A 17,116-nucleotide genomic window follows, 5' to 3' on the forward strand; every position below is an offset into this window, starting at 1 on the left:
TACTATATTTTACATGAAACAAATATCCTGACAATAAAAGTGGAAGCATTTAAAAAAAAAATGAAAGAAGTGGAAAAGCTGTTGTGTGAGTGTTTGTTTACGTTTCCAGTGGCAATAAAACACAGGCAATGCTTTAATTTGTGCTTCTTTTTATATCATTTTGAGCATTTTAGTTAGGAATTATGGCTGGGTTATCTTTTATAACCTATTTTAAAATGCATGATATTTGCATGATGATAAAATGCATGATATATATATATATATATTTTAATCAAAAAACAATACTTGCATCTAATGCCAGTTTGGACAGGAAAATTTCAGATTTCTGCCTATTGGTATTTTAGTGTACTACTAAGTCTTTAACAAAGGGCTATTATATTGCATTGTTATACTGTCTATAACAATGATTACATAAGAATCCAGACTTGGGTCATTAAAATTAGCTCATGGCTCCGATCGCTTGATGTAATTGCCACATTTCCATGTTAATTTATTTATTTAATTTTTTGTTTAATCTATTTTAGTCCATCCCACTTCAGATGTCTATAGTTAGTGCATAACATTTTATTTTATTGAAATGATTTATTGCTTAGTTCATTATTTTAATTGCTGGCAAATTATTACAACCATGTAACCCCTGCTGAATGACTGCTTAAATTAGACCACATTTTCAAACCTGTTATGTTCATTTAATGTTTATTGCTATAATAATTGATGTTTATTACCCACCCATGGTCAAAATTTGCTTTTTCGTGTCCTATTGTATACTCTATTTGTGAATGGTGCCAAACGTTTGTTAAAATGCTATTTAGTCTTCAATTCTAGCTGATCCATAATAAGTAGCCTAAGGTTTATGAACCATTTTTCTGTGGCGTGTAAAGCTCACCCAATATCCCCAGTTAAAGCCCGCCTTCAATGACCGGGGATTTTCTGTCAATCATCCTCAGTCTCGCATCTGATAGGCTGAGTGTGACAAATGGTGGCGCATTAAATTCTTATTCTAAAATGCTGATTGGTGCGAAGAACTCAACATGCCCCGCCCCAAGCGGATTGTTTGGAATGGTCAGATGGATGGACCCGATGGAGACACAGGATGGCAACCCGAACCGCTGAAACCCTGGACATGTGAGCGAATTAATTTCCCTCAAAATTCACTTTTGGTAAGCATCAAACATCTACTTATCTTCGCTAATGTAGTTATTTTGTCATATTGCACTTCTTATCTTTACTGTTTATCGAGCTTTATGTAATAAGTGGAACATGAGGTTTGGGATTCTTCAGTGTTGAGTTTATTCTTCTTTATTTTTAATTTTTTTAACTAATAGCGGGAACATATTCTATACATGTTGTTATTTTATATTTGGTGTTTTTTATACTGCCTTAATAATAATAATGAGAATAGCGTTGTTGTTATATCTAATAACAATAACAAGCGTTGCGTGCCGTATACTAGAATATGTCCTCCGAAGAAAAATAAATCAAAAAAAGTTTACAAATTTTCAATGAGATCAACCCAATCACTGTAAAGACTGAAAGTGCTCTGTTAGTCAACTGTTATCAAAATAATATAATACAAAATTCGCAACTTGTTTAGTTATTAACAAAACCGTAAACTTAATTAATTTAACTTGATTAAATGTTAAAAAAAAATGCTTTTTGTGCTTTGTGCAATTTTGAATGCTTTTTGAGATAAACCCAGGCGTTATGCGCGGGTTTGCTGAAATCTGACAGGGCAACTGCTCGTGACATTCACAAGCCTTCATCATGTGTGACGTGATCCGTTCTGAAATATTAATGGATAGTCTTACGCGCAGAGATGCGCTTTACTTCAGTTATGAATAGCTAATGCATTGCCGTCCTGTCGTTTAGGGAGTGGATTCGTGTCTCCCTCATAGTTCGGACAGGATGTGGCCTCCTGTGGTCACGGGATGGGTCTGATGGACTTCAAAGCCTGTCAGCACCACTAATGGGGCTGTAAACAGCTGTGAGATGCACACTATTCATTTTATATCCGTGCTTGTTGTTCCAGCATCCCAAAGTGTGCATTATATGAAATAAGGTGTAGCTTGGATTTTGTCTTTCTGAAGTGCTCTATGTGTGTGTGGCTTTTTGGAGCAGGCACAGACTTATGGAAATAGAAGGCCGCTGAAAGGAGAGAGAGAGAGGCAGGAGTGCTTCTTTTATTTGAAGAGTGGGGGTAACGGGGTTGGGGGAGGGAACGGAACATGCATGGGAGAGCTTCTCTGTTGCCGTGTGAACGGAGGGCTATTGTCCCGGGAACCTTTCAGAGTGGCTTCCCTGAGGTCCCCTGCCACTCTCCCTCCCCCATCATCCCTTTCTCTCTCTCTCTCTCTCTCTCTCTCTCTCTCTCTTACTTTTTCACTCATTCCCTCTTTACCCGTCCCTTCTTTCTGGATCCGTTCTTCCCAACTGAAACAGTTTCCTGTGTAACTATCTCACGAACTGCTTTTCATGCCACTCAGACTCCCATTCTGGTCTCTTTGTCTCCTGTGTCTCTGGCCCCCCTCCCAGCGCAGTCTTAATTCAATGCACTATGTAATTAGTGTGGGTTGTGTCCATACTGCCATGCGCTGCAGAATTACAATGCCGTAGAGATAGTGCGCTTACTTAATGAACGCATTACAACTCTCACAGACATGTACCTCATTACACTACAACAACAGCAGTGTCTGTGTGAGGCCCAATAGCATATTTGCAGGGAGGTCTATTTGCAGTTACTATGGTAAATGGTAACAAACTACAGCTTATGAATGTAATTCACAGTCATTGTTCAGGTTCAGTTTCTGAGTGTGTAATTTGCAGGTCCACATGAAATAAAACTCTATAAGATTTAAAGAAACGTAATTCACAACTTTGCATTAAAGCTGCAGTCCGTAGCTTTTTTGGGGGGGTTAAAAATGATCCAAAATACATATTTGAGAAAATACATAACTAGCCAGTGTTTAAAACTATCTGCTTGCTGCAGCTCGATTCATTGCGGTAAGCTTGTAATAATGTTTTTAATTCCAGTGGTTCTGGTGGATTTCCGCGGGAGATTCGAGCATGGCGAGTCATTACGTCACATCTGTACACATAAAGAAGAAGTCTCGGCTAGTAGGCTATATTGCGAGTGAGGATGTTGGAGGTGGAGATTTATAGCGTTTTCTCACTGCACTTGATATAATTAAATTTACTAATTTGATGGTGGATACATAAAGGTTTAAACGACAATCACTAGTGACAACAGATTCCCCCGCTGTAAAATGCTGAAGACTTCGTTCGTTCTTCGGAGTAATAAAAGGAGACTGCAACCCATGCGAAAACAATGATACATTTCGGAAGAACAATAAATGTAGTCACGTACTGGCGTTGTTAACATTAACAATTTAGAGTACTAAGTATAATTTGCACGGTTTTGCGTGATATGTTAACTTATAAGCGATTTTTAGATTTAATCACCGCGATACTGCAATGTCAGACCCACAACAAAAGTGGATGTTTCTTACTAGTTCAGACATTTTCCGGTGAAAAATTAAATTATGTTGGTCATACTTCCAAAAAGAATAATCTGTGATTCTGAATGACAGTATCCACATCGGCACAGTGACTGACAGCCTCACGCTCTCCTCAAACATTGTGTTCATCCACACTGTGCCGTGTCGAGGGTGTTGAAGTACAACTCGCGTAAAGTTGATAATTCCACGAATGACTGCAATTGCAGATTTCGAACAGAGATGGCGACAAAGAGGAAAAACGTCGGACTGCAGCTTTAAACATTTATTAAATGTTTTGGCTAATTTATTTATTTATTTATTTTAGCTGCCTTCTCCGTTTTACCATGTAAATCCATTTCACGGAATTCCTCAGATTTGACCATATACTGTATTATAATTCTGTAATATTCAATGTTGAGTTTACTTTAAATGTATTGGATAGTTTGTTAACGCTTTTAGCTGCCTTTCAACTGCATTTAACACATTTTACTGTATATAAATCCAAGTAGTTTTACAGGCTTTTACCAATTTTAAGGAATTCTGTCATTTTCAATGTTGTATTTACTTTTAATAAATGTTTTGGCTGTTTAAAAATGTGTTTATGCATTTATCTGCCTTTCAGCTGCGTTTAACACAAATACAGTCTATATTTTTGATAGAATTCTGCATACATACAGGATGGGTCGGACACATATGTGTGGACATATACGTATATATATATATATATATATATATATATATATATACTGTTTGCAGAATTCTGTCATTCATAATGTGTTGCATGTATATTTATTGAATGTTTTAGCAAATTAAATAATACTTTAGCTCCCTTTCAGCTCCATTTAATATATTTCACGAAATATAAATCTATTTAATAGAATTCCTCTTATTTTCCTTCAAAATCAGTGTAGAAAAGGCTGGGCCTGGTTTCAGGGAGTAGTCACAAATTGCATTCGTAGTTGTGTTTATTATGTACAAGCGGGATATGGGTGGAAGTTTGCGGCTACATAGCAGTTATTAAAGTGTTGTGATTGTGTGCGAGTGAAACTTTCTTCACACCCCAACTGCATCATTGTTCTGGCTGTTTGGGACAACAGGAAGTCAGAGATGTGACACAGAGAGGAACAGGAAATGGAGAGCTGGGTGTGGAGCTGGAAAACAGGAAGCTGTGAAGCAGGCAGATAAGATGACCTCTGAGATGCTGTCCCACCATCCCTTTTGTTCTTGTCCCTAATCTTTGACTTTCAACCCCCCCTTAGCCAATCACACAGCAGATGGCCTCACAGATGGCCAATCAATGTGGGGGTTATTCTTCCAGAGATGGGAGCATTCAGTCATGGTGTTCAGTTGAACCAGATGAAATGGCTTAGTTGGGCTACTTATGTGAGAAGAAACTTAAACATAAAATGATAAACGGTCTTAAAACGTGGTATATCTTTAGTGCTGTGCACAAAAAATATTAAATCTCATACACAGTTTTGCATGCAAAACAAAATTTTGTAATAGTCATACCATAGCAAATAGGCTGTACATGAATAACTAGATAAAATGTAATATTTAGATTACTTTTCTAATTTCATATTCAGTAAGATTTTATTTATTTATTTTTTTTTACATATTTTTATGATGTAAAGATGTCCAGTGCAGACTCAGAGACAATATGGTAAACATAACAAATAATAAGAATAAATAATTAATAATAAACACATCTGTAGGGAAGAAATTCAACTCTAACTATAAATATTATATATTTTTGTTTTTTTAAATGTCTTTAACACTCACCACGGCTGCTTGATCAAGAATACAATAAATCAGTAATGTTGTTAAAAATAAATAATAATAATTATAATAATAATACAATTTAATTTATTCCTGTGATGGTAAAGCTGAATTTTCAGCATCTTAGCCTAGTCTTCAGTGTCACATGATCCTTCAGAAATCAGTCTAATATTATTTTCACACATCAACAACACACAAACCACCATGTAATGTACCTTGAAGTTGAATGATTAGAAGTGAGAATGTCATTGTTTCCATGGGAAACAAATGATCAGTTTGCATCTGTTGCCCTTTGATCTACAGCTGGGCCGCTCGGATGATGAACAGGATTACTTTGACTGTAGACCTATCTTCTTTTCTTAATGCTTTGTAATCCTGCCATGCTAGGCCGCTCGTGGAGGGAGTTATAGTCTGTGTTTCTGTTTGTACTGGGCTTGATTGAGCCTCAGTTGTGCTGAACGTCAGTAGCGTGATTTCAAAGTCAGAGGTCAGTTTAGGTTTTGACTAGTGTAAGAGGGTTAACCAAAATCTGAGTAACTCAGTTCCCTTTTCTTGATCTCCAACTGTCCCAGTTTCATTTGAACGTTCACTCTCTCTCAATGTGTGGGTGTCTGTTATATAATTTGAGCTCCATCCAAATACAGTTGAAAACTGAGTAAACGTGATAGATGGGCCTTGCCTTCACGCTTCAGCTGTAGTTTGTGCACGTGTGTGATTTGAAATACAGCGTTTGTGTTTTGTCCGGGCAGGTAGAGCGTGCTGCGGCCGTATAAGGTTCAGCCATGCCGCTGGTGAAGAGAAACATTGAGCCCAGGCACCTGTGCCGCGGGGTGTTACCGGAGGGCATCGGCAGCGAGCTGGAGTGTGTGATGAACAACACGCTCTCTGCCATCATACGCCAACTCAGCAGTCTCAGTAAGTTACTCTGTTCCTTTCTTTTATTTAACACACATGTTTAACTGGCTAATTAGGGATTTAGCTTTAGCTTCTATTGTTGTTGTTGAATGAAGCTTATTAGAATCAAGGACCAGGGGTGTTGCCATCATTTCAGAAATGTCAAATGTGTAATGCCACACATTTTCTGACCTTTGACAGGTTTTATTTGTTCTTATCTCTTGCTTTTAATTAGCTAAGAAATCAAATAAAAAAAGTTCCTTAAGTACAATCAACTTTGATGTTTAAGTCTTTTCAACTTAAATTTCATTCAAATTTAAAAACGTATGTTGCGGTAACTTATTGAAGCATTTATTGCTGAATAATAACCAATAATTTGTATATTTTCATGACAATTTTTTGATTCGTTTATGTACTACAAAGTCATCATGGATTTTATACAATGTAAAAAAAATTACTTGTCAAATATATTTTTTTAAATATTAATAAAACAAATCTCACTGGCCCCCCTTTTGAACTGTAATATATTTTAGAAGAGCATAAAAAAAGGTGCTAGGTGGTATCTGGGCCCCCTGGACCATTTCCGGGTCACTGTCGCGATCGCATTATGGAGGGTGTTTCCTACTTATTTTTTTTACGAGCAACAAGCACGACCATAGCCTCAAAACCACATGACAACGCCCTGGTAACCACCCACAAAAACAACGACGAGTTTCTCACTCACATTTTTTACTTGCATACCAAAAGTTCAATTTCTTATTCATTTTAGACATTTGGTTTATATTTCCATTCTATGTGGTCTATAATTTAGTGGTCCAGTGGTATTTTCGGCTCACGATGCCAGAAAGAAGCTTCTTAATAATAATTCCTCTTGACTCACGGGACTCTCAGACTGTATTACGTAAGACTATTATCTTGAAAACATGTCCTCTGAATCGGCAAGTCTCTCTCTGCATATCCAGCTACTGATTTGCCCATCCATCTATCCATCCTCTGTTCTTTTTTTCTGTCCACCTGTTCCATAACTCCGCAGCTGACCCCTGAATCCCCTCAAGTGTCTTTACTGTGCCTCTGCTAGTGTTGTTCAGTGGATGCCTGTAGAAGGAGACGGCCTTTCAGTAGCAGCTGTGGATTAAATATAAATGACAGCCCACTGGACTTGAAGGGAAAGCTTTATGCTTGGGACAAAAATAGTATGTGCATGTCTGGAAACATGCTTTTCATATGTTGGTTGGTGTAGCACTGTAGTGTAAGTGTAAGTGTGTGATCTGTGGTGTATATACTGTGTGTGTGTGTATGTGCACTGGGTCATACTCATAGCAGGCCAGGAATTTGTTAGGAACAGACACTTTTCCTTCCTGTAAATATTTTCTTGTGTGCTTTTGTTTAACACAGCAGTTATTAATAGCTTCAGTTGATGTGTTAAAAGTTAAGTGTATTCTTTGTTTTTCTTTTTAAACATTTTCTAGAACAAGCTGCAGAATGTAATTGTATTTTTTGTACCTTAATGTTCTGTATTCGCTGTATGTAAAGCACGTGAAAATTCATATTTTAAATACAGAAAAAAACTAGAAAACTTCATAATTTAGTAATCTTCATAAATTTCATAAATTAAGTTAGTTTGTATGTGTGTATATATATATATATATATATATATATATATATATATATATATATACGTATATATAAATAATACAAATAATGTATGTGTGTATAGGTGTGTGCATACTGATATAACTATGAATAATTTATGTAATTTAATCAACTACCTACACTTTTGTATAACTTAATTTTTTATATTAAATAAATGTAAAAGTGTAAAATTATTATTAATAGTTAATTATTTGTCATGCGATGCTAGTATCATAATAATATATATTGTTATATATTTTGTATATTCTATAATATTATGATTAGTTACTAAATTATGAACGTAATGCCTTTAACTTACCATGATTAATTTTTTGCTTGAATGTATAGGTTATTTTGTCTCGAACCTAGACTAAAATATATATATTTTTAAACTGATCATATAAAAATAGATTGTGTGAAAATTATTTATATACATTTTTTCAGAAATTACAACTTTTGATGTCACTTACATCACAACAAACAATTTTGCCCCTAATAAAGTTTGTTGAAATATAATGTACTTTATAAAGGCGACAAAACTGTCAGTGAAGAGTTTGATATATGAAATGCATCATTATATGATATATATTTCCTTTTTTTATCTTCATCTGTTTTCCTCACAAATGAAATTCTTATTCTCCTCTTATCTGAAAGGTAAACACGCAGAAGACATATTCGGAGAGCTGTTCAACGAGGCAAACTTGTTCTATTTGCGGGCGAACTCTCTGCAGGATCGGATTGACCGTCTTGCCGTCAAGGTCACTCAGCTGGACTCCACAGTCGAGGAAGGTGAGTCTGCTTCTGGGAAACAAGGGTGCAGGGTCATCCCTCAATATACGGCGGCCATTGGCATCTCAATTTGTCTTAAAACAAATCTCTGAGGTTGCATGGCTCCAGTGTAAGATCAATACCACTGTATTCCTGCAAAACGAAAATCAACTAAATAAATAATTCAAAAAATTTTGCACACCCCACATCTCTTTTACCAGACTAAAGCCTGTCCTCACATCTCTTTTTTCAATTAAAAGATCAATACTGGAGTTTACTTTACACACTCAGGAGCGCAGGTGTAATCAATCTCTCTCTCTCTTTCTCTCCTTCACCCTGTGCAGTCTCTCTTCAGGACATAAACATGAGGAAGGCTTTCAAAAGCTCTACCGTACAGGACCAGAAGGTGGTGTCCAAGAGCAGCGTACCGATCCCGGTCACAGAGATGTACAATCTGAGTGATAAACCACCTCCGCTTAATATTCTCTCACCCTACAGGTATGTGTCTATGAAACTAAATACACTTTATTATCCCCAGTTGGGAAATTTGGAACCTCAATTCATGTAAAATACAGTCTTTGGTAAAGGATTCACACCTAACTGCTTTATTTTGTTATAAAAAATATAGGGTTGGATAGTATTAAAAGTAGAATTTAAATCAATAAAAGCAGTCAAGCATGGTCCTCAAGATGTTTTAAAATGAAGTTTATCAAACTATAAATAGCATCAACTGTACTTCTGTCTTGTCGATAAGCAAACTGAAATGGATCTATGCATTTTTGGGTCAGAGTTTGAGGAGCAAATGTCCCCATGAGGAAAACTTAAAAAAAACAATTTTATTACAATTTTAATGTACTATTTTATTAACAATTTTAATTAATAATTCAAGCTTAATCTTATAAATCTATTGATGCATTTATATATTTTTTTTATTAATTTAATTTTAGTTTCATTTCAGTGATCTGAAATTGAATGTTAACAATTTTAGCTATTTTTATTTCATTAATTTATTTTGGAATTATTTTTATTATCAGTTTAATAGTAATATTACTAATAATAATACATTTTATAATACATTTTATTATTCACTTATCTTTATTAATTATAATTAAATCTTATACGTATAATTAAATCTCCAATTTACCTACATTGATATTATGTTTGCCATTAATTCTTTGTAATATTTGCCTAGTAAATCATATATTGCCAATGCACAGCCGTCCGACAACAAGACGCTTTCTGAGTGTTATGCAAATAGGAAATCAGCTCTGATGCAGCATTTCATTTACTGTATATAATATCTAAAACCTGTACTTGCATAAAATGTATACATTGTTACAGTATTTTACTGCCTCGACAGATTAGAAAAATACCATTAAAAAATTGTCAGAAAATACCATTGAATATACCAGAAATAAATATTACATTAATTATTTCCCAAAACATTAATATGTATTAGAGTGGTGACCAAAGTTAAAGGTGCAGTGTGTAGATTTTAGCGCCATCTAGCGGTTCGGTTGTGAGTTGCACTAAGGGCTCAGCCCACTGCTCACCCTTCCCTTTCAAAGAAGCTACGGTGGCTAATACATTTCTCCCCACATAGCAAACCCGTAATGCAGCGAGGGAGAAGAACCACACCATTGTTTAAACTCGACGCGTCCTCGTGAGCGCAAAGGTGCGCGCGGAAAAAATGACATGATTGTAACAGTGCGCACTGCATTTCTGTCAATAGATCCTCAGAAATGTCACACATTGAACCTTTAAATGAAGACGATGAATGTATCTTTTAATCTGTCAGACAAAAGTCTGATTAAGGAATTTGGAGCAGTCATGAATACTTAAAGCTGGCAGATGTAGTTCATGTGAACGCTAGCTCTAAAGGTAGAGAATATGGGCCACTCATGAATACTTAAACAGATCTAATGCAGAATGTTTCAAGGGACAGTGGTTGCGCTCTTTTTCTCTCTGTTCGGCTGAATACGGTTAACAAAGTTTTCGGCATTTTTACATAAATGATTAATGGCCAATTAATAGCACTTTTGGAAAAGCAGCCAGTCAGAAAAGATGCATCAAGATGCTTTTAAAATCTCTTTCCCTTCTGAAGAGGTCCATAAAAGCAATCTAGCAACTGGTTACATAAATGTATTCAGAGCCAAATTTACCACACTCGTCGTTTTATTGAGCGATTCATTGAGAGAGAACCAAAATCAGTCATGAAAATGACATGTTTTGTCATTTATGTTGCCATAGAGATGATGATAAAGAAGGACTGAAGTTCTACACTGACCCCTCATACTTCTTTGACCTATGGAAGGAGAAGATGCTACAGGACACAGAAGACAAGAGGAAAGAGAAGAGACGACAGAAGGTTGAACACCCTTTTCTTCCTCTCTCTTGAGTTTTTGTCCCACCTTAAAATTAAATGGTAGTGTACAGTGAAATATCATTTGTCAAATTTCCCACTCCACATAAATGTATATTAAACATCAAATATGTTCTGACTGGCTGTGTGTGTATCCCATTAGAAAGGAAACCTAGCATAGTGTTTGTTCATGAGGTGATGTGTGATAATTAAACATCTCTCTGTCCTTTAAAACTGTGCGACAGGAGCAGAGAAGGTGTGTGGACGGCACGCTACAGAGGGAGGTGAAAAAGGTGCGAAAAGCTCGAAACCGCAGGCAGGAATGGAACATGATGGCATTCGATAAGGAACTGAGACCTGACAATCGACACTCACACACTGTGCACAGAGGAGGCTCCTCGGAGGGCATCATATCCCCAGAGCACAGGTAACATGGGCTACATGCACTTAAGTGCACATATATAAACTCTAGTTTGATCTAATCTTATTCATAATTCATGCAGGTCTCATGGAGATCATGCAGATCACGGTTATCTCTCCATGGCCAACCACGCTGGCCATGCCCACACTTATTCTGGGCCTCCGCCCAGCATGGCGGCCCTGTCAGCTCATTCCCAAATGACCATGGAGCAGGATTACCGGGGTGGGTCTATGGCATACCGCTCTGGCACACTGGGTCGTCCGCACCAGGCTCCGCCCCCTCCACCAGCATCAAACACTATTAATGGCTCTATGAACCTCCCTCCTGTCGACTACAGGTTTGTCATTTTTATTTAGATTAAACAAACTTGAAAAATGTATTCTAAAAGGAAGTTGTGTAATATCTATACGATTTATATTGGATCATGTGTAAACTTAAAGTGAAATTGTTCACCCTCATGTCATTCCATCCAAACACTTATGACTTTCGTTCATCTTCAGAACACAAATGAAGATCGTGGGGTGTCTGTCCCTTCAGAGACAGCTACGCAACTACTACCTTATAGATTCAAAAAGTTCATAAAGAGATAATAAAACTACTCCATGTGAATTGAACGGTTTAGTCCAACTTTCCTGAAGAGGCTAGATCACTTTATATGATGAACAGGTTGAATGTAGGCTTTTATATGAAACGTCAAAGTGGTAGTTGAGTTGCTGTCAATGGAGGGACAGAAATGTCTTCGATTTCATCAAAAAGATCTTTATTGGTGTTCCAAAGATAATCGAAAATCTGTCAGGTTTGGAACGTACATTTCACATATTTTAATAATATTACTTAGTATATATATGTTACTTCACAGTTAATATAATATTACTTAATATTATTACATTCTAGTATTACTTTCTAAAGACTGTTCAGAAATTATGAGATTTTATCTAATTTCTAGGATTAAGATCTATCCAGTTATAAAAATGTAAACTTATTTGTGAAATAAAAAAAATATGTTAAATATATGTATATAAATAATATATATTTGAACGTAATTCGTGTATATATATATATATATATATATAATCTAAATAATTTGTCGTTAACAAAGATTTGTATTACTTTAACAGTTTTATTAAAAACAATATAACAATTATAGATTTTTTTTAATTTTCCCATTTAATATATATATATATAATGTATTATATATTTTGTATATAAATCGCTCAAAAGATTATGCGATTTCGGACACAGCCTACATGTTATGGTCTTTCTGCAAGGGGGTCGGTGATTTTGTTGTCCTTTGAAAAGTTTGAAAACCCCTGGTCTATATTGTAAATGCCACAATACTGCCACCCTAATGATCAACAAATTTATGACATTTTTACTTTTGAATTTATATAGCATCAATTTATGTTGAATGAGGTGAAAAAGCATGATTTAGCTTTCTTTCCCTCTTCCTCTCTGTTGACAGTGTGGATTACATGAATTCTGGGCCGCCGCCTCCACCACCTGCTGTTATCCCATCAGCACAAACTGCTTTTGCAATGCCACCCATGGGACCGGTCCCACCTCCAGGACATCTAGGACCAATGGGAGTAGTCGCTGGTTATGGCCCACCCATTCCACCTACCTCTGTACCAATGGCTGCCCCTCCTCCACCTTTAGCCCCACCCCCTCCCAGTGCAGCCCAATCCATCACTCCCAAACGGCCCTCTGTGCCTAACGAGGCCCAACCCACCAACGATGCTCGCAGCGACCTGCTCGCAGCTATAAGAATGGGTATGAAGTATTTTTAGGTTATGAATATAAGCATTTTACACTTGTTATACACAAACAATTGTTTTGTTTTTAGCTTTCATAAGCTTTACCGTTATAAAACTCACCAAGGCTGCATTTATTTAATCAAAAATACAGCAATATTGTCAAATATTATTAGAATTTAAAATAACAGTTTTCTATTTTAATGTTTTAAAATTGAGTCAAAGCTAAATTTTCAGCATCATTACACCTGTCACATGACCCTTCACAAATCAGTCTAATATGCTGATTTGCGGCTCAAGAAACATTTTTTCTGCTTAATATTTTGTGGCAATTTTTTTCAGGATTATTTGGTTATTTTTTAAAAGAATATTTTTTTTTCATATTATAAATGTCTTTACTACAACTTTTGATCCTTTTATTACATCCTCCTTACTGAGTGCAAGTATTCACTGACCCCATCTGACTGAACTTGTTAGCAACAATGAATATTAATATTTTTCTATATAAATTGCAGCAGTTCATAATACATCATATCATGAACAATTTGAACAGTCAAAGCATGAATCAAACCCCTGACAATTTCTGTTTTCCACGCATCCTTTTCTTATTTTATCCCTGCGTGTGGGCAGAAACAAACCATATTGAATAGTGAAATTGCTCCCTGTAACATTAACTTCTGTGTCTCGCCTACACTGGACTACAGTATCTCACAGGAGATGGATCATATGAGCTCCACTGACTTCACTTCTTCGTTCATTTCCAGAAAGTTAAACTTCTGTAAAGTTGCCCACAAACTCTTGTTCATCTCTCATTAAAAAAGAATGAGTTGAGTTGCTGATGTTTGTGTGTGTTTGTTTGTACTGCAGGTATCCAGCTGAAAAAGGTTCAAGAGCAGCAGGAACAGCAGGCAAAACGAGAACCGGTGGGCAATGATGTCGCCACGATCTTGTCTCGCCGCATCGCTGTGGAATACAGTGACTCTGAGGACGAATCTGAGCTGGAGGACAATGATTGGTCTGACTAAAACAACAACACTAATGCACAAAATTCACAGACACTTACTTGGTAATTTACCTGCGAACTATAAAATTTGCATTTCCCATACACAAAATTATCTTGTACTGAATGCATTTTAATAAAGGCGTGATAGGCTGTCTGTATTATGGAATAATCAGATAGTCAGTCTTTTCCCTGAGCTACCACATATGATGCTTTTTCCATTTTTTCTAATGCTTTTTAATGCAACACTTGTTAATACATGATATGGATATACTGTATGTCGTGAATAGTAACTGGAATTAAAGATTTAAAAAAGCATGTTGAGGTCATCAAAAACAGACTTTTTTGCATGTATGTTGAGAAACATTCAGGTCAGTAATTATAATTGTGTGAACTGGCCTGAGGTGTTCGATTAAACTAACTACCTGAAATGTTTTTTTCTTGGTAATGTCTGGTGTCTTCGTGCACGTGTGCGGCGGTCGGCAGTTTCGCGGCAATAAAAATCTGACGAATCACGTTAAGTCGCTCACCTCAGTGCCTTTGTCATGGAAACAGGACAGTTTTGATTCCGAGCCTCATGTCTCTATGGAAACAGTACAGCTGAGCCTGGGATCGCCATGGCAACAGTGGATTTGAGGCACCCAGCCAATTGATGCGCAAGTGTGAATAAACCCAGGCGAGGATATTTTTAATGCACAGCACATTCTTTTAATACAAAATTAACAAGATCTCTCAGTTCATTAAACTAACCAAAGCAATAAAAGTATACAACCAACACCTTGGAAAAATATACAACACATTAACACAATGTTTTACAATGTTCATTAGTGCATGTTGATTATAATTCTTATAATATTGTTTTATTTGCAGATAAGTAATTTGTTGTGCCTTTTCTCATCAAAAAAATAAAGTGCATTTCACAGTTAAAACTACGCATACGTGTACACAAGATGCTGAGACCGATGCACCCGACTGCTCCTCGGATACTTCCAAGATTTCGATTCTAGTATCTAAATAAAGTACAGAACGATTCTGAGTCCTACTGTAAATGTAGAAAGTTTCCTCACGAGACACCAAGCCAGAGGTGATTTCCTCTTCTATGCTCTTCAAATAAACCAGAACAGGAGACAGACTCCCATCCGAGCCCTTTTTCACCCTTCGCTTTTCAAGCTTTTACATTGGATTACAAAGCACAATCATCTACAGTTGGATACAAGGCTATTTAAATCATGGATTCAATAGGCAAAGGTTCATCTGCATGTCGAAAATCCATCAGAGACCAAGCACAAAGCATGATAACATCATTTTACAAAGCTCTTCAAAAACAGACAGAGATATTATGTTTTAGTCGAAGAACTAACCCTCAAATGTCACCGCGATAATCTCTCGGTCATGTGCATCGGGCATTAACCCTCGGCCCATGGTTAATCTTCGCACAATAGAGTGATGTATGTATTTTGGTGGGCCCAGAAACAAGTTAGCATATTAGCGCCTCTGCTTACATCATCCCGAAATCAATGGGTTTTTGGTTAAACGCCTGAAACAACAAGCTCTAGATATTTTCAGGTCAGAAATACCCCCTTGTGATTTTTAAGCTTTTACTTGTTTTGAAAAAGGCGAACAAATGGCTAAATGGGACTACTGAGTTTTTGGGGGGCAATAAACGTCATCATGCCTCATCTACTCACTCTTTTTTATAATCGTGCTCATGCAAACTATTGTTACTTATATGGAAATAAAGACTGAACGAGTTCACGCCATGCCATAATTAACGTAATTACAAGATTCCAACTTGTATGCTGGGAATTTTCTAAGAGCCCCTAGTGTACCACGAGTCTGCTGTACTATCTGACTGCTGCAGATTAATTAATGTGTTGATGTAGCCTTACCTTATGTAACGGAGGCAAGCTAGTAAGAGCTGTGCGGGTAAACCTCACTCCCTTGATCTCAAGAGGCACTGAGTGCAAGAGGTCAGTTAGTAAGGGACTGTCCTAAATGGCACCCTAAACACTCGCGGTCTTCCTACTAATCTGCACTTTCAAGACAGCACTTTGACTGTCGGGAAGACAAATGGGACACCCTACGTTCTCATGGACCCGGACATGGCAGCCATTGTGCACATGAAGTGGGCCATTTGGGACAGGGCCTAAGAGCTGTGGGGGTAAACGTCACTCCCATGGTCTCAAGAGGTGCTCTGGAGAGATAGAGATGCATAATTCCCAGTCCGAGGACGTGAGAACCTCCTAGTTGGACGTCATGTGTTGTCTTCTTGAAATTATTGTTACTACGACTTGGCGTGAACGCAGTATTAGCGAGGGTGGCGGTGATGTTCGCTTACACGTCTAGCATTTAGCTATTTTTTTCTGGTGATTATTTAGGTTTCAAAAGTCATAAAAGTTTTGTTCATTACTAAAGACTATGGGTCTCATTCATGAAACACGAGCAGAACGAATTTGTGTGTAAATCGTGTGTAAAGTGGTTCTGGCGTAAATTTTCGGATTCATTAAAATGTTCCTATTTTCCAAATGTTATTTGGTACAAATCTACACCTGATCCCAGCCACGCGTAAATGCGCTTAACTGAACGTTTTGCTCATTAATAAGGCTGCATTTTAATTCACCAATGGGTACATATTTAAACAGCATTTTGAAAAAAAATATTTTATATAGTAATTAATACGGTTTTTCTTTTTACTTTTATTATGAGAGCCAGTAATAGCAGATCTGGTGATCGATGGCGGTCCTTCTCCAGTTTGAATACGATTTTTCCGAAGTGAACTAATTCGTTTTTTGCTGTCAAGCTTTATGTCGAACCATTTTCTTTTCACTTCTGGGGCTGTTCGATTAACAGATGAAACTCCATTAACTGCATCTGTAATATTCCTTTTTAAGGACCTGATACGCCACTGTACGCTTGAAAATAAAATGTGGCGTTTTGAATGAACTTCTGATAATTAAACTTCAATTTCTGCATCCGAGAAATCTTTCTTTTTCATTCGCATTCATGTTATTATAT

The 17,116-nt window shown here is 36.7% G+C and overlaps 1 protein-coding gene across 2 annotated transcripts; it reads left to right on the forward strand.

Moving 5' to 3' along the window:
- Positions 1 to 1,024: 1,024 nt before the first annotated feature.
- On the forward strand, positions 1,025 to 14,441 carry wasf3b (WASP family member 3b). 2 transcript variants are annotated; one of them, XM_039667012.2, is made up of 9 exons: positions 1,025 to 1,160; positions 6,023 to 6,188; positions 8,454 to 8,588; positions 8,912 to 9,065; positions 10,818 to 10,935; positions 11,175 to 11,356; positions 11,433 to 11,687; positions 12,813 to 13,120; positions 13,969 to 14,441. In XM_039667012.2, the coding sequence occupies exons 2-9, from the start codon at positions 6,056 to 6,058 to the stop codon at positions 14,124 to 14,126; spliced, it is 1,443 nt and encodes a 480-aa protein (XP_039522946.1). In that variant the 5' UTR covers positions 1,025 to 1,160; positions 6,023 to 6,055; the 3' UTR covers positions 14,127 to 14,441. The 2 variants fall into 2 exon arrangements, with proteins under 2 accessions (XP_039522946.1, XP_039522947.1); XM_039667013.2 differs by having other exon boundaries at positions 1,035 to 1,125.
- Positions 14,442 to 17,116: the final 2,675 nt, after the last annotated feature.

This window comes from Pimephales promelas, chromosome 22 (genome assembly GCF_988280905.1).
Source record: "Pimephales promelas chromosome 22, fPimPro1.hap1.1, whole genome shotgun sequence".
Lineage (NCBI taxonomy): Eukaryota > Metazoa > Chordata > Actinopteri > Cypriniformes > Leuciscidae > Pimephales > Pimephales promelas.

Coding starts and splice junctions, on each gene's coding strand:
- wasf3b (XM_039667012.2), top strand. CDS start 6,056: ATGCCGCTGGTGAAGAGAAACATTGAGCCCAGGCACCTGTGCCGCGGG. Junction 10,936..11,174: donor AAGAGAAGAGACGACAGAAG/GTTGAACACCCT, acceptor ACTGTGCGACAG/GAGCAGAGAAGGTGTGTGGA. Junction 11,688..12,812: donor CTCCCTCCTGTCGACTACAG/GTTTGTCATTTT, acceptor CTCTGTTGACAG/TGTGGATTACATGAATTCTG.